The following is a 21,936-nucleotide window of genomic DNA, read 5'->3' on the forward strand; positions in this document are numbered from 1 at the left end:
AATACCTATTGTTTGCAGAAAAAAGGCGCTGGCTCTGAGCCAAGCACTGTCCTGTGTACTACTGCAGACTGACAATGGAATGCACCTCCCTTTCCATCTGCAAAACTATGGCTGAGGTTGTACAATCAGTGAACAGCACCATCTCTTCCTTCAGGTTCAGGTGAAACCCTCCTGTATTTATCAGCTTAGCACTATGAATGCTTTCTCAAGGGTAGAAATATGGTTGTGCAACAGCTGACAGGACCCGCTGAAGCCTCCAGAGTGGGCAGCTGAACAGGAAATACATCCTTTGCTACTTCACATATTTTTGTCATGATGATTTGAAAAACACCAAGCAATGACGACGATCATATATTTAGGCCTCCACTAGAATTCCATCCCAATCTACAAACCAAATTGTGAAGAAAAGCACCTATCAGCAAAGACTGGGCTGTATCAGGCACAACAAGCTTTGTGGGGCATCACCTTGAGCACAGATGCCTTCCTGCAGGAGCTCACTCTGCAGAGATACTCACAGGGCGTCTTCAGAGTCTTCCTCAACTCCTCTGCAGCCAGTTACTCCTCATCCTGCCACTGCTTCGGTTGCAGCATGAAGAGACTGCCCCTCAGCAGGAAGGTGATGCCATGTTGAACTAAAGTTTTTAACTTTTACAATGGGGCACAGTCACGAACTCATTTCCTCTTGTGGTTTTATACTTGCTCAAAGTTCTTCAGAAACGTTAACTTGAAAACCGGTCACCAGAGTCTATATGACAGTTGATCACCTCCTTACACTCTTATCCTGATGCATTTGTTGTGAGCACCCGTGACTAAACTCTCACTGGTTGAAATCATTTTATTTAGATCGAAGTGATTAATGGGAGAGGACTCTGTTTCAGCTTCATGCCATAAGACACTCAATATAGTTTCTAGAAACTCGATGTATATCTCTGCTTCCTCTTTTTTTTGTAACTGACGTATTAGTTCACAGACAAGTGCAAGGTTATTAGGTTCTTCACACTCTGCATCCCGTGAGCTTTTGAAATGTACTTCCAGATGGTTACCTGTTTTACAGCATATAAATGTCCCTCCTTTTTGCTGTCTTCAGATTTAGTAAGATATAATTAACAGATAATGTTGTGTATGTTTAAGGTGTACAATGTGATAATTAGATACAATTAGATTAGATGAGAGGATTGCTAAACAACTACCTCAGAGTTAGTTAACACAGGCATCACCTCACATAGTGGATGATTTTTTGGTGTGGTGAGAACACTTGAGGTTTACTCCATTAGCGATTCATAGTCTTGCTGACATAATCACGCTGTACACTGGATTCTGAGAGCTTATCTTCTTGTTCTCTCTGGACTCGTGGCATTTTTATACAGAGCCTGGATCCCTAAGTCAAAAATTACTGTATAGCCATAATCTTTTTAGCCTCCCCAATATATTAGAGGACTTGCCATTATTTTGCAAATAGAGGAACATAAATATAAAGACACTAGACTGTATGGTTAACAGCACTTAAGAACACATAGCTGCTGCACACTCTGTGAACCCAAAGAAATGTTTTCAAACCCCTCAGAGTCTTAAAGTCAACTCACAAACAAAAAGAAGATGGTGTTGCTCAAAAGGGAAATGGAGGTTCAGAGGAACAAGAAGATACTGAGGTGTGAGTATCTTGATAATTGAATCTTGGGGTGGTGGAATTTGAAAGAAGGTGGGTTAGAAAACAGAAGGGAAAGGATCACCTGGTGGCACAGTTCTTCCCACTGCCTTTGCAGGAGCTCCATGCGTTCGTTGAGGATAGATATATCATCAGCACTGATGTAGGCACAAAGGGTGTCCTTCAATAGGGTCAGCTGTGCCAAGTCATCTGTCCAGCTACCAACTGCACTTTCCAATTCCTAGATTAAAATAACAAAAACAAAAAACCCAAGAATCACCAATAGCATCTGAAATGTATTTTGAATCTCCTATCGCTACAATTAATCTTCCTCTCCTGTTTGAATATCTCAGTTGAATATCTCCACTTACTTCGCACATAATCTGGTAATTTGCCATGTTCTTCTGATAAAATACCAGGCTGCTTCCTAACCCTTCCTACCATTGCCATTTTGTTAAGGGGAAGAATGTCCTAAAGGAACTCTGCAGAGTCTTATGAACCCCACCCTCTACTCCAGCTTTCTGGGCCCTACCCCCTACTCCAGTGATTGGAAACTACAACTCCCAACAGTACCAGGGAGAGAACTGCGAGGACCTAAGGGCGGTGCTAGCAGGAATTCTGGGACATTAGGGGATAAATAGGAAGCCATTTCATATCTCTCTCTCTCTCTCTCCTGTTTATTTCCTCTTTTGTAAATAAACCCATTTTGATCCTTTTGTGCGTGCCTGCAGTATAACTGAATTTTGAGCGTGTGGGTGAGGCCAACAGAGCGCGTGGGTGAGGCCGACAGGGGCCCAGTCCACTCTGGGTTTCTGGGCTACCCTGTAACACTTTCAGTGATCACTTTTGAACATTTTTCTAAGTTAGTGTCGTGTCATCACGTCATTGAATTCCTTTATTTTAATCTGATTTACTAAACTCCTAACCTGCCCTATCCTTTGTCCCAAGTTATTGAACATGTTAATAAAATATTAAAAAATAACTTGTATCTTCAAACACCGTGGGTTGCTAGATTCTGTGATATATGTTTGTAATCTAAAAACTGAAAATATCTGCTATTACTCAATTTAAAATAGTGAACTAAATATTGCATTTACTGAAATAATAAGTAAATAAAAGAACAGCCTGAATACATTCTCTGCAGGATCAGAGATTTTTAAGTTCCTGAAAAAAAACTATACACATAACCTGACATTTGTGGGAATAATTTAAGAAAAAGTCTACATAATAATATTTAAATGGACATTAGTTTTTGTAATGCTGATGACCAGTTTTGCAATTTGGATAACTCTTGCTCTTTGCCCACTGTTGATTTTTTTTTTTTTTTTTTTTTTAGATTCCAGCTAATTTAGTTTTTGACTCTTCACATAGGAGACAAGTTTTCAAAGGCAAAGGCAATTAGCTGTACTGTCTGAGGCTAACTTCCTAGGCAATTTAGGCAAATAAGGTTTGAGCCTGAATTTTCCAGGTAATTGCTTTGTTTTGCTCCTAAGGGTGGTTCGGGCAAGAGCAGCAGAAAGCTGGACCAAAATACATCCTACTTTCAATCTTCACACTCAATAGCAGCTCATGTTTGTAACTGTTATGTGTTTTGGGAGATAAGAACCATGATCACAATATTTGGCTGAAAGACAGAACTATCCAAGTGTGTGAAATATGCAGCGATTTTGCTTAAATCCTTATTCATATTAAATTGTTGTGCCAATGTGAACATTGCCTTCTTACTCCAGTTTTGAGCCCCCAAATCAAACATCAGATTTGGTGTATGGATTAAGAAAGAAACGAAAGCACCTGGCTGAAGCTAACTACTTCAGCTCACAGTAGATACATCTATTATAAAAATAGAGTGCTTTGAGTCAGGAAATAGGAACTTGGAATTGTTGCTAAATTTCTAGGAACCCAGTTTTCACATCTGTGGAATGGAAAAAACAGTGTCTTCATCAATTTATACTCACATGACTGAAGCGTTAAGCTAATTGCTAGTTATGGGAGCATAGCAGGAGTCTAGGAAATATGTTCCTGCTTAACAGTAGTTTGCATACGTCATTGCTATAGACTTACAATCACAGCCTACAACAAACTCCTGTTACTCTTCACAAATTTCTGAGTTTACACCATGAGCCTATGTCACTCACCAATGCTTATGTTAAGTTTGCTATCTTTCATTTTTCTTAAATCTGCATCTCCCAGGTTTTGAAAAATATACTTGAATGTTAACATTGAAGGGAAGAAAGCTCATATTCATGATTATCAAGATTTCTAGAACCTTTAAGAATTAATCTTTCTTAAATTTTAGGACATTTTTAGCCACAGTGAGTAGGAAATTTCTATTGAGAATCCAAGTCCTATAAGTACATGTGAAGTTCCATGTAGAATTAAATGACTGATTATTTGCAAATGACGGGGAATGTAAACCCACATGTAATTTGAATAAAGAACATCTTCAGCAGCGGTTATGAGCCACACATTGCCAAGCAGAAAACCGTTCTCTAACCCTCCACCTGGCTACACAGTTTGAATTTCGGTAGCCTGTAAATTCTGCAGACAACAGCACTGAGAAGAGCACACCCTTCCAGAACCTTTGGCATGGAAAGCAAGAATTAATAAATGACTGAGAAAATATACATGTGAATGGAATGAATCCTACAGCTACTAAATCATGCTGGTCTCAATGAGCTCATGAAGCAAGGAGTGGTCCGTCTGGACTACTGATTTATTTCCAGGTGATTTGAGGTGCTGATAGTCATCTTTAAGAAATCAGGGCTCTGTGTAACTGAAGGACTATATGTCTTCATGCAGAAACTGAGACCAGACATTCACAGTTCCTGCTTGCCATGCACAAGGTTCTGGAGGGCAGGGTGTGCCACTCTTGGGGTGCCGTCTGCAGTTTCCTGGAATGTAAAGCCTTCTTCTTCTTCATGAAAAGTAGACTCAGCTGCAGAAATGACTCTCTTGGTGGGGGCCCTTTAAAAAGTCTCCTTTTACTGCTTCTGACCCAGCTTTCAAATTTATCTTTATATTATAGCTAACATTTGCAATTACTTCTTTGCAGAAATCCGTAAGCTAGTCTATAATTTCATTAACAGCAATAAATCAACAACTAAGCTTTAGCAGGATGGTGCTAGTTGTACCAGGAACTGGCAAGTACATGTGACCCCCAGGGGACTGGAACGTGGTGGGTAACAGTAAGGTGCCACACCACAGTTACCTTGCAACGCATTTGCTCCATGTGGAGGTCTTCGTGGTGGTCTGGTAGAGGCTGGGAAAGCTTCTTTTTGAACATTCGTAGTTTCTCCAGAGAATCAGCTATTCCCTTCTCACATTTTTCCCAGTCCTATAGTGAGAGGAGAAAGAAAGCTCATAGATTTGGGGGCTAGGAAACTGGGAAATACAGAAAAATACTTCTGAATTCCCAAAGAAAGGTAGTCATGGCTAATGGGAGGATGTGTGCAAACCCATCTCGGTAGGCAACATAAAACGAGCTGAGTTCTAGATGGACTCTACTATCTGTGTGGACTCTATTATCTGTGTGATTAAGCAGCTAACGCATGATGTCTCCATTTTCCCTAGGGATGGAAATAATGCAAAACTTCTGTGACTGTTGTAGGACTAAAGGATGTACCACTCTAAAGATGCCAAGGGGGCCCTCCCTGGTGGTGCAGCAGGTTAAAGCGCAGCACTACAAGCTGGCTGTAGCCGCTTCAGTGCAAGTTCGATCCTCCACCCCAGAAGTGACCTACATGGTGCAGCAGACCTCTACTGACCGGCCCGCTGCTCCCCTCAGCAGTGTACTTTGTCGATCTGCCTATTCTGCTCCCCACTCTGTCTCTGGTGAATCCTCTCACCACCCTGGCACCTCTGGCCTGCACCCCAGTTCTGTATGCATAAATAAATAAAATCTTAAAAAAAATAAAGGCACCAAGTACAATATCCAGAATACTTTTTGTTCTTACTGAAATAATATACACTGTAAGATTAAATAAGCCCAGGTGTTCACTGTTGAGAATCAACATGTGTGTCGCCTACATGCAGGTCACTGTTAAAAGCCCAAGTCTGCCTCTCACTGGCCACAGTCCTCTTCTTTCTGATTTATTCCCTCCTCCTTCCCGGGAGCCACAAATTAGTCTTATAGCTCAAAAGTTTATAATATTATTCATATATCATATTTTATAACACAAATTGCAAAGCAGGTAGGCACAGGATATAAAATTATAATGGTGTGATCTTTGATATTTATTTAGAGCATTAACAATTAAAAATATGCATTATAATGGTGAAAAGAGACACAAAATGACGCTGTATAAACACTAGGAATTATTATAACTTTAATAATTCCTCCTTAGGTAAATAGAACCAAATGTATAATTCAAAATAAAATAAACTTAAACAAGAAGCAGGCCTCCCCTTTCCAAGAATGGCTTAGATTCTGAAGTTATAATCAACTCTTTTCACTACATGACTCATAAGGAAATAACTAAATGTTATGGTCTGCAAATATCTATCAAAATGGATGCTTCACACATCAACGAGCTGACTGACGAGAAAAGCAAAAGCAGTGACTCAGCCATCTCGCCTTACCAAGTCATCGGAGCATGTCCAAAACTCACAGTCCAAATAAAAAGAAATATGATTAACATGTTCCCGCAAAATGAGTTACAATGTTGCTGCTAATCCTTTCCTTGAAGAAAAAAAGGAATCAGGCAGCTTGTATTACTGATGGATTGTTGTTTGTGCAAAGGTTCTTTTCCAGAATCAATCAAACATTTTTGATTGATTCTGCACAAAAGATAATCTATTAATTAATAAAAATCAGTAGATGACCACGGTTGCACATGCTGGAGGTATTAAAAAATGGAAAATGTGCTCCATGAACTTTAGCTATTATCTTTCATCCAAAATGGGACAAGCCAAGTTCACAGATAATCTCATTAAAGTGTTTCTGATATCGACATATATGAAGTCGTATTAAGTTTTCAAAATAATAACTATATCAACATAATAACTACATTTATTGAGTGGTGAATTTGTTTCAGGTTCTTTGACACATGATTTCTCCTCAGGAATTTATTCCTCACAATTGCACATGAAGGTAGTCTAATCACAACCACTTCACAGGTGAGGAAACTGAGATTTGCCTAGTTGAGTTACCCAGGTTGCTTTGATTACTTTGGTTTTAACCTGGGTCACCTGAGTTTAGCGCCCAGGCCCCTCACCATAGCTTTGAAGTACTTAACATAGAATTAGAAAGTGGGGGAGGAAGGTGCATTGTGGGAGGTGTGGCACAGTCCAAGTCGCTCTCAGCAGTGTGAGACTCTATGCCAAGTGTCCGGCCACGACATCTAAGTGTCTGTCATGCTGAGTTCACCTGGGGATTTCACCTCAGAGCAGGGTGCTCCGATAAGCTCAGATCACAATCACATCGAGACTACCTTCTGTAGTCATAAAATAGGAGATATCAATCTTCAAAACTACTGTAAAGTCTTAAATTAGGGCGTGGAAATGTCACTTTACATTCCTGTCTGGATGATAAAGTCCTCACAGGCTCCTGGCTAAGCGCCGGCCATGAATCAGAACTCACCACCTGGACAGCCTTACAAGACTCTAAACTACTTTGTAGGGGATTTTTCTGAATGACAAACTGCTAACAACTCAGAAACTTTTCCAGTTTGTGCAAGATAAGGCAAAGTCTCTTTTTTCTAATGCATTACAAAACCTTCGGAAGAAAAGGGGACTGTTTCATGGATGAGCGTGCGTGTGCTGCCATTTTAAATAATTAACTTTTAATATCAGTCCTTTTCATTTTTGTATTCTTTCACGGATATTTTTGTTTGAAACTGCGGTTTCTGTAACTGAAGAGTGAGGTACCATCTCCTCACGAGTAACTAACGCTAGTATGGTCTGTTCCTCTGCCAAGTATCACAACTGCTGTAAATTCCGAACCGTGGAAGCCCAGCGAATGCTTCTTACTCCACTCACATGGATTTTATTTATTCTCTTCGTGGTTTTTCCCTCAGCACACCCATGTCTGCCCCTGCCCTGTAGCCAGGATATAATCTTAAGTGACGACCCTTGGCATTACTGGGTCAAAGGAGGATGACAGGAGAGAGGGCAGCATTCAGGGGGCCCTTTCATTACTTTACATATAACTGTATTTATTCCTTACAGAGATGTTCATTTTGGACAGTACTTGATGTCTCCGCCAGGTGTAGTCCCGTAATCTCCCACTGCCACAGCACCTGTGACCCTCACCACTGTCCTCGTGCTCTCCTCTCCCCTCCTCCTCTCCTTCCCCTCACTCAGGTCTGCGGTCATCTCAGGAGCTTTGCTGTTTTCCTGACCCTTTGTTCGGTTCCTCTACACACACTCCCCCCCCCCCCATCAGTGAGAGCATCCTATATTTCTCTCTCCTCCTGCCTTAGTTGACTCTCAGAGGGCACCGGAAGCTGGATTCTGCTTACAGGAGGGAAAGTCTGGGCTTACCTTCAACAGGAAGGCCAGCTTTTTCTTCTGCTCCTCCAGGTGTGTGCTGGCTGATCTCCACTTCTCCTGGACATCCGTGAGCTCGGCCTGCAGGGCGGCCTGGGCCCCGCTGTCTGCCGAGAGCAGGAGCTGCTTCCCCGCCTCCACGGTGAGGATGTAGCTGCCTTGTTGTCGCAGAAACACTTTTTCTTTGAACTGAAAGGACCAGAGCTTTTAACTTTTCATTCCTTTCTTTGCCATTTTCTACAGTAAGAGTTTTGAAATGACCCTGCTTGGTTGTGTGTACGGAATGCTCTTTCATCCAGAAAGCATTTACTGAGCTAGTGCTTTGTACATGAGTGGATGAGAATGCACCAGGAAGAGGCTCAGTGTGTCTCGCAGGTAAATGTGATCTTGATGCAGCATGGAGCTGCTGTCTGAGACTGATGTCTAACCCAAGGGACATCCAGTTCTACAGGAGCACGGAGAGGTTTCCTTGGGGTAAGGGGTTGAGGCTGCATACGAGTCTTGAAAGACACAGGAAACTGGATGAGGGACAGGAGCCTGGAAGAAGCTACCACCCCTATTGGGAAGTGGGGATGGGTAGATCCATGGCGCAGAGAAAAAGGATGAACTCAGAAAACTGGGCAGTTTTCAGTGGCTGGAAAATAGGGTGCAGGCATGAGTGGGAGAAGGTGTGGCAAGACTAGGCTTTGCACAGAAATTTGGCTTTTATAGAAGAAGTCACAGAGAGTCACAGAAGATCACAAAGCAGGGGAGTGATGTGTTCAGACTGCAGCTCTCAGCAGTGGCACAGAAAGTGGCCTGGAGCAAGAGCACACACTGGATGTGCTAAGAAGGCCGGAGGCCATTGTCTGCCCGGGTGAGAAATCACAGACACCTGATCCACAGTAGCAGTGGTATGAATAGAACTGTAGGGCAGACCAGACATGGGGAGAGAGAGGAAGCAAAGAGTATACCTCGGAGTAAGGCCAGGGCTCCTGGCTGGTAGAGCAGATAGCAGGTAATGACATTTCCTTGGCTCGGGGCTGATGGAAAATGGCTGACTGAGAGGTCTCAAGCGCCATCGGCCTCTCCAGGGCAGCTATGCCCGATGCACACTGATGCAAATGGAAAGGCAGGTGGTGATGTGAGTCAAAAGCTCGGGAGGAAACTATGACCAGCTGGTGCCAGCTGGACTCTTGTCTGCTGGTAGAGGGTTGTGGGTAGGGGGTAGTAGAAGCCTTGTATGTACATGGGGAGAAAGGAGAAGAAAGAGAAAGAGAAGGGGAAATAAAGGCAAAAGCAATGATCTTCAAAGGAAGAGGAACTCACAGAATAAACTGGGAAGGACTGGCTGGAGCGCTGGGATGTAGCTAAGAGGCGGAGTCCCAGACTGCCAGGCCAGACCAAGGCTCCTCCCAGTCTGAGCTGATATCACTTCTAGAATGTTCAAGGTGCAAAGTTCATGAGTAAAGGACATAAGCCTTGCCTGGCTTCTTCATCCATAGTGGAGTTCAGTGAGCTGCCAGGAGGCCTTGGTGGGTGAGAGGAGGGCGTCTCTGTGAGAGACGTCTTGGAGGCCTTAGCGGGTGAGAGGAGAGCTGGGACTACCCTACCGCTCTCTCTCCTTAAGAAGGGATATTCTGATGCAACTTCTCTGTCAGGTTCTATTAACATTATGAGTGATGTCTGTCCTTATTCCAAAGTCCCTCCAGAATCTTCTACAGAACTGAGACTGGAGTAAAGTGTGTGGTGGAAATGTAGAAGAGCTTGGAAAACCAGGGGTCTTGGCTCTTACCTGCACTTCATCAAAGAGGGTCCTCACTTGCTGCAGTGGGATGGGGACACTACCGAGGCCACTTGCGGGGAGACAGGCCACTTCCACCAGCCACTTCCGGAGCTTTTCCGCCATCTCCTGATAGCGCAGCCACTGGCGGATCTGGCTGTCGATGATGCCGCGCCTCTGCTGGGCCCTGCGGATCACGCCTTGCCACTGGTTGCTGAGAAGTGTCAGCTTCAGGTTGAACTCGTCTCTGGTGGGGAAATAATCACAGAGGGGAAACCCTGTTACCTCAGGGGTCACTACATGAACAGCAGGGCCAACAAACCGATGCCCCAGCCCTGAGCCATGACCTAGGTGGGGTTTTCAAATATGGTCTGTTGTTAGGATGACTGCAAGTGCTTTTGAAAGCAAGTAATAGTGAACCATCGATACTCGCGACAGGGAGTGTTTTTGTGTCTCAGCACAGGTCAAAGGCACATCTATAATAAGGTCGTTGTGTTGACTCTCCCTGAGCGCATGAGAGTGGCAGCCAAGGGAAAGGAGTGTCCCAAGCCCTGGGATGCCTCGAGCCCCTTATGCAGCAGGTGGGAGCACCTGTGTGTGTTCTGAGGCGCCAAACTTCCCTAAAACCTCTGCCTCCAGCTAGAATCACAACCTCTCTGGATGAACAAAGCTGGGCTATTTTAGCTAGAAGCCTAAGTTTAAGTAAAATTGCTACTTAAAAATAATTTTTAAAACTCTACCCCATAGGTGGAGTGGGGGAATGGGATCAAAAACGGGGGGGCGGGGAGGGAAGTGCACGGGATTATGGTGATGGCACATGGGTGACTTGGTGATGGGAAATCGCAGGGATTACAATTGAGATGGAAAAAAAATGTACAAAATGATGTAAAAATAAACTGTTGTAAAATTAAAAAAAAAAAAAAAAACAAACTCTGCCTCATAAACTCAGTATACTTTCATAGTGAACAACCCGAACCTTTAGCAAATTATTCCAAATGAGCAGCTACATCATCCTTCCTACACTTTAAATGCATTTTACTTTGTTCTTAGGAAAATGGCAATGAGGGGCCTCCCTGGTGGCACAGCTGGTTAAAGCACAGCACTATGAAGCTGGCCGCAGCCGCTGCAGCATGAGTTCGATCCCCAAGGCACAGAAGACTCTCCTGCCTTGCCGGCTGCTCCCTCAGCAGCATAGTTCAGTCAATCCACCTGTCTGTTCCTCACTCTCTCTGGTGAATCCTCTCACCCCACACATCTCTAGTCTGTACCCCAGTTCCTGTATGCAAAAACAAATAAATCTTAAAAACAAAAGCAAAACAGGAATTGCTTTATAGCAGGAACTATTATAAAGTTAGCTCCTACAGGAAGAGATAATAAATTTTATTTATGTTTTCTCAGTTTGAGGCCAAAAACCTCAGATCTTTTAGCTTGTTCTCCCTTAGCTAGGTGTTTCCTACCTTTGAAAAACTGAGTCACTAGGGTTTATTTATCATTCAGCTGGTGGATCTAAAACTGAAAAACACAGGTTTGTTCATGAGTTTCTCTGTAGGTTGTGTTGACTCATTTCAGTACTAATGTGTAACAATACTTAATTTCTCTCTGTGGCATTTTCTTAGCCATTTTCCCCAGCTACAGTACCCTTTCCTGTCACAGGGAGCTTCACAGAAGGTTTGGACCTCCTGAGTCCTCTGTCCCTGTCCTACCTCTCATCTATGCCAAATAAACTTTGATTTGTGACCATGTGAGCTATTAGCGCTTCTATATTGAAGTAAGATCCAATATTTACATCACTTGCCATAGAACCCAATGTGCTGTTAGGTTCCCAAGACTGCCCTGAAGCTATAATCTCTTATCATCTTTGAAAACCTCAGGACTTGACAGTCTGCTGCAATGGGAAAGACGCTGCGCCTGGCTTTTTCTCCCAGGCAGCCACGCAGTCTTGGGGCGCAGCCACGCAGTCTTGGGGCTGTCTGCCCACGATGTAGGACTAAGGTGTCCCGAGATACCGGCCAGCCTGGGGAACTGCTTAAAATACCTCACTATCCCTACTGCTGAACTTGAATTCTGAAAAACAACTTACAAATGGACTTTAAAATCATCACACACATTTGTAATCTGGATCTTTCTATTTTCAACAAGCTCTGATCTGAATTTTTTTCAGTTGCAATTTTCAAAATTCCTTATCCATCCAGTCCAACTTTTCCCTTTTCATTGTTTCAATGTGTTTTTCTGTTGACATTTAAAATGTAGATGTTGGTTTGTGAATACATTTTATATATTGTTTTACTTAATGACTTGTATTTCTATAACATTGTTACAGAGTTAGTTACGGGCAGAGGAAGCAAAAGATAAGTTAATTGCATATGTGTTTGTTTTATTTTGAAGGCCATAATTTCTCAGTAAAGCTCAAATTTAAAATTGACTTATTTACTATAATGAAGTAAAAATCAAAATCATCTGGCAATTATAGAGCAGAGACATGTAGGGAAGAGGAGCCAGAAGGATCAGGACAGGGTGGGAAGAACACAAGAGACGATGTTGGTGGTGCACAGGGGAAATTGGTGGCGGGAATTTTATGGGAAAATCTTACACTGTGGAAAAATGAAGGATGAAGTATAAATATAAAAAATAAAATAAAATAAATTTGACTTACTTGAAATAGAATAAATGTGGCATATTTTGTTCTTCCAAGCCTAACCATGAAAATCTTTCATGTACTTCCAAATAAACAGCCACTTAAAATTGAAACTGCATGCAAACATTTTTTAAAAATCTCAATAAAACAGTGATATGTTTTCTATTAAAAAAAACACTAAGTTAGTGATAGTCACAACTACTGGTCCTAATATGTGAAAGATATTTGCATGTAATAAATTCAATGAGGTTTATATGCCCAACAGCACAGAAAGAAGACAGGATAAAGTTGTGTTTCTAGGAAATTTAAGTATAATATGAAACTGTGAATTCACATACCACATATCAAAAGAAGAGTTATATTTTTAGATTTTACTTCTGTATTATATATGCATACATAATACAGAAGTAAAATATATATATATAATATAGCAGTAAAAAATATATATGTATAAATAATTAAATCATCCATTTTTGTACAGTGCATGCTTATAGGCTTTCTCTTTTCAGGAAACAGAAATATATCAGATGGTTTCTGTTACAGGAGGAATATAGGAGACCCAAATAAGGAATCAAAACAAAAATTAGCAGGCGACTATAAATCAGACATTCTGCAATGGAGGGGGAAGTAGCGAGGTCAAAACAGGGGAGGGAAAGCACAGAGACGATGATGATAGTTCACGGGTGAATTGGTGGGGATTTTGTGGGGGCTACTTCTGTTTTTTTCACATAGAGAAAATCTGCTAAGTAAATGAAGAGGAAGAAATGCTGAGGCTAAGTGTGATGCGAGTTGAGGTTGTTGGTCACTGTCAAACACAGAGGGACGCCCACCACCTGGTTCAGGAAGCTCATCCCAGACTGTGAGCTGCAGCTAGACTCTGCTGCCACTCCGTTACTGGCCCTTCAGCAAGTCAGTTCACATGTCCAGGTCAAGTAAGAGAGATGTCCAGACGCGCCTTTTAGGAATAGAATTTCTGTAATAGTACAAGACTATTAAAGCTTCTGTTTACAAACCATTGATACCTCTTGATATAATTCATTCTGATATTCATCATTGTCTGTCTCCTACAATGACCAGTGAAGGTTGGCTGGGTGATTTTCAATTACTCTGTGTCTTTCACAGAATATAATAGCAGTTCTTCAAAAAGATTCAATACGCAGTCATTTCAGAGGTTCAGACAAACCTCTGCTCCAATTACTGAGGTTTCACTGCAGTGCAATTGCCTTAGGAAGATTGGATATATGCCCTCTAATCTGTTCATTAAAGAGAAAATGACTAATTTACTGGAACCTTTCTTCATATTATATATCAAAAGTCCTACCTGTCATCAACTTGACCTTGCTCTAGGAGACGCTGTCCGTCAATGATGATTGAGTGCAGAATCTGCTGACGGCTGAACATCTCTGCTTGAAACAACTATTATTAAAAAAAATAAATAAATAGAACAAGCTTTAGAGTTCCTAATTTTAGTGACCAGTTCTCTACTAACTTTCTGAAAACTCTGGTTTTGGTAAGCTAGGAAAAATATCTCCAGCCGAATCAGGTTGTTGTGTGAAATCCTGCAGTGCAGGAATAATGTATCTTTCTACCACCAATTAAGATATACTTAATGGGAGCCCGCCCTGGTGGCGCAGCGGGTTAAAGCACTACATTAAGAAGCACAAGCCACTTCCACATGAGTTTGATCCCCGCCTACCCGGGAGGTGACCACATGGTGTGGCAGACCTCTCCTGACCCGCCCGCTGCTCCCCTCAGCAGTGGACTTCGTCGATCTGCCTGTTCTGCTCCCCACTCTGTCCCTGGTGAATCCTATCACCCTCCGCATCTCTGGCCTGTACCCCCGTTCTGTATGAATAAATAAATAAATCTTTAAAAAAAAAAAAGATATACTTAACACTCAATTTTGTTTACTAAAACTAACTGAATCAAAGGACCATTATGTTGCCCCTTTTCCCAAATCACCTAATAAAGTTATTTAACATATAGCTTATATTGTGGTTTAATTTTATATGCAAAACATGGTCTGTCTTCACACAGAAAAAAGACCTTGGAAAAAGTTAAAAAATGGAAACAAAAACTCACTTATGTTAAATTCATTATGTTTCAATTTAGCTAGGCTAATAAAACTATTTCCCTACTACAGCATTCCACAGAAGGTCTTCCAAATTAATTCCACTGTTTTTAAGCAGACTTGTAGCGATGAAATTCGTATGCCTTCTAACGCACCTCAAGTGGTGTATGTACAACGATTTCATGACAGTCACAGCCATGCACAACCATCACCACACTCATGTGTCATTATGTTCATTGCTCCAAAAAGAATTCCACATTCATTTTCAGTCAGTTCCATCTCCTCTCAACCCCACTCATCTACCTTCTGTCTCCAAGGATTTGCCTACTCTGGGCATTTCACATGCCACTGGGGGTCTTATGTGTCTGACTTTCTTCCATCTGGCACAGTTCAAGGCTGTTGTCTGCTGCCAAGAGCATAGATAGGTACCATGTTCCTTTATATTTCTGAGTAGAATGCCATGTATGGATGTACCACACGTTATTCACTCATCGACCAACTGGCTATTCGGGCACTTCCATTTGGTGACAATTATGAGTAAGGTCTCTGCAAGCAAAATTGTTGTGCAAGTGTTTGTGTGGATACATATTTCATTTCTCTTTGGAGGGGGGTGACTGGGTCATAGAGTAACTCATGCTTGATGTTTTGAGGAACTGCCAAATTGTTTGCCAAAACAGCTTCACTATTTTATGTTTCCAACACAATGAAATTCCAATTTCTCTACACCCTCTTCAACGCTTATCTTGTTCACTGCCGTCATTTGAGTGGGTGAGAGTGATACCTCATTGGACTTTAAATTCACTGTCATTTATGTCATCATGGGTTAATGCCATAAAACTGCACTTAAAAATGTCTTAAGCATAGATAAATGCTCTCTTTTTAAGACTAAAGCAAAATTTTTGAGAATGAGTTTCCTTCTCTTCTAGGTTCTCAATTCACCTTTTCTCTGCTCTTAGGTATCTTTTAATTTTCATACATTTAGTAAAACATGGAACAAGTAAATAATATTTTTCTTCAAAGTAGAGACCAGTGGCAAATTAACTGTTACATTTTATATCTACTTCACTCTCAGTGTTTCCTGAGAAATAATTATAATTACAACTGGATTGCGAGGTCTACTTGGAGCTATTTGGCAGTTTGGTATCCTTAATATATGATACATATTTGCTTTTTAATGAGCATATAATTTTCATTTAGCAGAGGTTTTTGGCCAAAGCTTAATAATGCCTGTCGCAACTAGCTTTGGAATGTTAATGTTGTCTTTGACAATTTGAATATTGTCGAACTTTTTATCCTTCCTTCTCCATTCCACCAGTAGGTAGATTTTACCAGAATTCTAGAGGCACACACTCAGCAGGATTTGAAAGCTTACTGCTCTTAACCAAGGCAGCGAGGGACTGGGACACCATTTTGCCACGAAGATACCTAGACCTCAAGCTTTGAAGGCAGACAGTACTGTACAAGCATCCACACGGACTCAACACTTTAGTCCTTCCACATGGGCATTTTGAAGCTTCCCTCCCAAAGGTCTACCATGCTTTAATTACCTCCAAGTCTATTGGCAAAGCTTACCTCATGAGCTCTCTGTTGCTCCAAAAGATGCTGATAATTGCCCGAAATCTCGACTGCTAACTTTTGTTCTGTTTGGACCAGGAATTCCATCCATGTTTCACACTTTTCCAAGAAAGTCTGATGTTGGAGCAAAAATGACTGCAACTTACTGCATGAATGAAGGACAAAGAACAAGGATTGTTACTACTCATCTATATTAAAACATAAAATCTTGTCATTTGTGACAATGTCGACAATGTCAGTGCAGCTGGAGGAGCTCAAGCTAATTAATTTAAGTCAGATAGAAAAAGACAAACAAGATGATTTTATTTGTGTGAAATATAAAGAAACAAAACAAAGAAAGAGACAAAACAAACCAAACAAGCCTTAGATATCTGACTGTAGAATTGAGGATACCAGAGGAGGGGACTGGGGCTGGGGAACAAAGGAGAGAGGGAATCAGTGAAGCCAGCTGGAGGACACTGGGTGCTGTGTTAGTGGGTGTGGGGTAGGAACAAACATCTGAAGAGGGGGGTCTGATAGCGCTAAGTAATACACAGTGCTGGACACCACAGTTACCTCAACAAAAAGTTACCACAAAGTGACTATGAAGAAAGAAATCAAACCGAACTAGATAAAACGAATAATGATTATATTATTAGTGTTGCGTATGCTTGCAACTTTAGCATAGAAAGCTAGGTTAAACATTTGACCATCACAAAATTTCCATGTTCAGTAGTCGAACATAAAAAACAAAAACATAAAAAAAAACAAAAACAAACAAAAAAACTAAAGAAATATAAAAATCTTACAGTGATAGCTTTTTATAAAATGGCAAAATTATGCATCCATCTCTGGTATAATTTTACTCAACAATGTTATTGATTTTCTGATTAAACAATATTTAGTCCCTTACACATGGGAAACCTACCCAACCTCAGGTCAACTTTTATGAGGATTCTTGGAAAAACCAGGATTTACCAACGTGCACAAGTCATGAATATGTTTCTACTAATAAATCAGACCGGCCTAAGCACATCTTGGTCCCTCTACCTGAATCTCTCCGTCGTCTGAGAGGAAATCAGAGACCAATGTCGGTTCAGATTCTGCATCCTTTTGATTTCTTTATCGTTCAGGGGTAACCTGTATCCAAGCTCATTCAGACGGTCCACATCTGGAGCCATGCTGCTGAATTTCAACATCTGTCCCTAGAAGGAATTTACAAGCAGGTTAGTGCCTTGAGAGAAAGACTGGCCTCCTCCCTAGGCAGAGTGGCTTTTGATTTGGGGACAAAGCTGGTCTCCTTTACATAACAAAGTTAGGTCCTTGCAATCTGTAGAGGCTGTTTGTTATTCTAGTTTCTGACTTGACCAAATTCCGTTTCAATAAATAGCAGCAGTTACAAATGACAAAAATAGTAAGGCTATGCTACATTTGAATTTCCCACAAGAGTCTGAGCACAGGAGATAGACAGTGTAGGCCTGGAATGTAGAGAGGCATCTACCTTGAGCTCCTCCATCCTTTCCTGGATGGTGGAGAGGTCTGATGAGTTGTTAGGGTCCTGCGCTTGGAGAATTTCTTCAGCTTCTATGATCCAGGCCTCCAAAGCTTCTAAACTCTTGGTAAAGGTTTCATAATCAAGTACTCCATCCTTTTTGTCACAAAAGGAAACTGGTATTTAGAAACCTAGTTATAGGCTAATGGACATTGAAATGACCTTTCATATTCTTGTATCAAATTATCATTCTAAAGAAAAGTTATTTTTATAACTCTCCTAAAACTTAGAATTACTCCTACACAATATTAAATTACATGAATATAAATATTTAATAATATGATAAGTATTTAATAATATTTAATAAAACATTAAAGAATAACTAGTTAACTTTAAATGCATTATTAAACCAAGAAATACCATATTCTTGCAAAACTTTTATAGATACATGGGTATTAATATTGAAGTCATTTAGAGTAAATTAACTGAAAACATTTTACTGAATCCCATAGAGGGAGAGATTGATTCATGGGCAAAATTACAGAGAACAGTGCCAGCCTCCACCCCAGTGAGTCCCCCCTGTCACAACCAAGTTGTTTATTGGTTTAAGTCTTTGGTCCTGATGAAAGCACTGTCTCAATGATAAAGACACCCTCTTTTTCTGTGCTCATGCTTAGGCATTATACAACAAACGATTTACAACACATACTGAAGAAGGCAGGACTGTACCTGAAGCAGGGCCTGCTGTTTGCAAAGAGCCTGTTCTAGGGAATTCAATTGCTGACTCAATGACAGCTGGTCAGACTGAATGGCTGAGGCTGCTGACGCGTCCACCTGTTGCTTGAGCTTCTCTCCCAGTTCATGGAGAACAAAAAGAGAATCCTTAGTGGTCCCCAGTCCTTTGAGAAGGTCCTGGAGAAGATGGAAATACACCCGTGGTGAGACAACAGGTAAAGTATACTCCTTGTTATGAACAATCAACCAAGAGCCACCCATCTAAACGAATCTGCTTGTCAAACACAATGCTAAATAACTTACAGCTGCAGATATCATTATCAAGAATGTGCAAAAATACTGTGACCACTACCAGTGTAAACAATATCGAGAGTAATCTGATAATAAAAGTCACATCGGTATGTAGCAAGAAAACATATGTACACAAGAAAAATGACCATCAAGTAGTGTCAATAACTAGACACACCCTGGCAGTGTCTCCTGCCTCCTTATGAAGTTGTGATCAAGTAGAAATTTTGCCTTTTCCTGTTAAACTTTCTACAAATGAGCTTGTCAACAGTGTGTCCTGTGTGTTAGTGAGCTCGGTGGTTCTGGGAGCAGGGTGAGAGGAGAGTGTGATCTCTTTTCCATGGCATCTCTTGCCTCCACCTTGTCTGGGGGTTCTTCATATGTTTGAAGTTAGATGTCAATGAAGTCTTTGGCTTGGGCTCCCATCTACCACCTACAGAGGGCACATGACTGTTCTTACCACCCATTGCTGTTGGCCCCATGTGACATGGTGGAGAGAACAGAGACTCCTAGGACTACAGAGTGACAACTCTGAGTGCAAGGAGAACAAAGGGCATCTTCAGTCTTGCCTTAGACACCAGACAAGTTTACAGGAGTAACGTGACGTATGACACTCTTTAGAGAATGTATGCAACTGGACCTCAACCTAGGAATACTAAAAAATGAAAATGAGAAAATTTGTAAGCGTAACCTATGTGGAAGGCAAAAATAAGCACTGACTTACAACATCTTTACTATAAAGATTATTACCTGAGATTTAAAGAGACAATTCAATATTCCTGAGAAGGTATAAGAATAAGATAAATGTATATGTATGTGCTTTTATAACATGCTTCATTCAAATCAAGTTATTTGGGGCAGTTTATAGACTACTTTGGGAACAAACTCATTAAGATAGAGACAAGGGGGCCCTTCCTGTTGGCGCAGCAGGTTAAAGCACAGCACTGAGAATCTAAAGCTGCTTCCGCATGAATTTGATTCCCTCCTGCCCCGGAGGTGACCACATGGTGTGGCAGACCTCTCCTGACCCGCCCGCTGCTCCCCTCAGCAGTGTACTTCATCGATCTGCCTGTTCTGCTCCCCACTCTGTCTCTGGTGAAGCCTCTCACCGCCCCTGAGCCTCTGGCCTGTACCCCAGTTCTGTATGTACAAACAAATAAATCTTTAAAAAAAAGATAAAGACAAGGAAGTACAACTAGCAAGAGCTATGTAAAGAGTAGAACAAGAACTTTCCCCCCAAACTTTAAGTAAGAAAGAGAAATAGGAAAAAATAATGACTAAAAAGAAGTATTTCGGTAAACAAAGAAAGACTTCTTTCTACCACTAAATTCTTAAAACAAATGATTGCACTGATGCTTAAATAAGAGATGATGACCCTAAAGGGATGGTACTTTTAACTATGAGTATACAAGATACACCACTATTTTTCATAAGGTCATTTCTGATATTGACTATCTCAGTAAAAACAGTAGAATTTTCCCCACGGATGATATCACATTGGGAAAGATAGGAAAACATTTTATCTTTCAAAATGAACCCATGGGAAGGGATCTCTTGGACTTGCTGCTCTTTGATACTAAAAGCATTCTTTTTACATAACTGTCTCACAGGCGAAGACACGCCCACAGCTAGTTTCAAGAACTAGCCCTCTCCACTTCAAAGTCGAAGGCTGGCATCTTGGGAAACCACCACGATTTGCTGGACCTACGTTGCAATCTTGAATCCACGTTGAGACCTCATCATCAGCGACATCCTTGTCGGTGGCTGCCTTCAGGCGCTCGTTGATTCTCTCCGCCTGGCGCTGAACCGCAACGGCACACTGCTTGGAATAGTCCTTGTACCTCTGCCAGAGCTGAAGGAGGGCCTTGCTGGAGTGCAGCTGCTCAGCAATCTCTTCCAGCAAGTTATTCCATCTGGAAACAATAGCCAACACTCATGGACCCATGACATCTCCTACCAAATGCTGCTATTGACTAATTAATATTCCATGAGCCTGGCTCATGTGCTATGGACACAAGGCAGGGCTGTCTCATTTCTACTTAACCTAATCTCAAGGGCACGTTTCAAGGGTACAGAGCAGGAGTGAGGGTAATCTCTGGGGATTCAGCACTTCTAATTTCTTTGGAAATATTCTCACTACATCTCCTTGTCCTTAAATTCTTTTAGTGGAAATTTTTCTACACATTAAAATAATAGTATCTAGGACCTTCCTGGTGGCACCAGCAGTTAAGTCTGAGCACTATCAAGCTATCAGTAGCACTAGTTCAATCCCGGGCCAGGGAGCTGACCCACAGGGCACAGCAGACCTCCCCTGTCAAGCCTGCTGCTCCCCTCAGCAGTGGATTTCAGTAGATCTGCCTGTTCTTCCCTCCACTCTATCTCTCATGAGTCCTCTCACCCTAGACCTCTGGCCTGTACCCCAGTTCTTATATGCACAAATAAATAAAAATGAATCTTTAAAAAATAGGAATCTATAAAGCTCTAACTTAAAATGCCAACAAGTTTTCATTTGTATCATTATTTATAATAGTGTTATAATGTAAATAATGCTGAAGCTTCCACATTCCATACCTCATGTTGACCTCCTTCAGTGTGTTGGTAAGAGTTTCTGTGACAGGCGGATGACACTCTTTCAATAGGTGGTTGGTGACGGAGCTAAATTTCTGTAATTTCTCTTCCTGTTTTTCAAGATCATCTTGAAGATTCTGCCCAAAAGAAAAGTGTCATAGGTGATATGTCAGCAACTGAATTCTTATAACACAGAAACAAAAGTGATTTACACATACACATATACATGTATTTACAGCTATCTGTATATATATGTGATTATAGATACAACTATAAATGTACAGCTGATTATAAATATACAGCTGTTTTGCAGATTATATACATGATACAGATTATAATATACATCTATATAATGCAGATGTCATATATATCAAGCATGATTTTGCTCCAGTGTTTTTAAGTTTTCTTTAAATCTTTAAGTAGTAATTTTTAAGGATTTTCTTTGTAGCATTGTGAAAAGAGGTCTCAACCATTAAAGCAGCATCTGGAATTCACCCAAAGTTCAATAGAGTCTCCTGGTCCATCCTCAGCTGGAAGCTCTGGTTGTGGCGTGCGCAACCACGCACCCATGTGGCGCTCTTAGCTGCTCTCAGTCAAAACCCAGGTCTGCATCCTCTTAGTTTTTTTTTTTTTTTTATTTTACAACAGTTTATTTTTACATCATTTTGTACATTTTTTTCCATCTCAATTGAAATCCCCG

The 21,936-nt window shown here is 41.2% G+C and overlaps 1 protein-coding gene across 1 annotated transcript in view; it reads right to left on the reverse strand.

Moving 5' to 3' along the window:
• The window catches only part of SYNE1 (spectrin repeat containing, nuclear envelope 1), a 424,261-nt gene that overhangs the window by 63,323 nt on the left and 339,002 nt on the right, over positions 1-21,936 (reverse strand). The window contains exons 114-124 of the mRNA XM_012735121.1: positions 21,240-21,373; positions 20,377-20,581; positions 18,375-18,557; positions 17,655-17,801; positions 17,204-17,358; positions 16,172-16,319; positions 13,850-13,944; positions 9,906-10,140; positions 8,126-8,320; positions 4,854-4,979; positions 1,731-1,886 (exon numbers count right to left, since the gene is read on the reverse strand). Of these exons, the coding sequence (XP_012590575.1) occupies positions 1,731-1,886; positions 4,854-4,979; positions 8,126-8,320; positions 9,906-10,140; positions 13,850-13,944; positions 16,172-16,319; positions 17,204-17,358; positions 17,655-17,801; positions 18,375-18,557; positions 20,377-20,581; positions 21,240-21,373 (1,779 nt within the window). The remainder of the gene's footprint in view (positions 1-1,730; positions 1,887-4,853; positions 4,980-8,125; positions 8,321-9,905; positions 10,141-13,849; positions 13,945-16,171; positions 16,320-17,203; positions 17,359-17,654; positions 17,802-18,374; positions 18,558-20,376; positions 20,582-21,239; positions 21,374-21,936) is intronic.

Source organism: Condylura cristata, unplaced genomic scaffold (genome assembly GCF_000260355.1).
Source record: "Condylura cristata isolate star-nosed mole 26May11 unplaced genomic scaffold, ConCri1.0 scaffold00001, whole genome shotgun sequence".
NCBI lineage: Eukaryota > Metazoa > Chordata > Mammalia > Eulipotyphla > Talpidae > Condylura > Condylura cristata.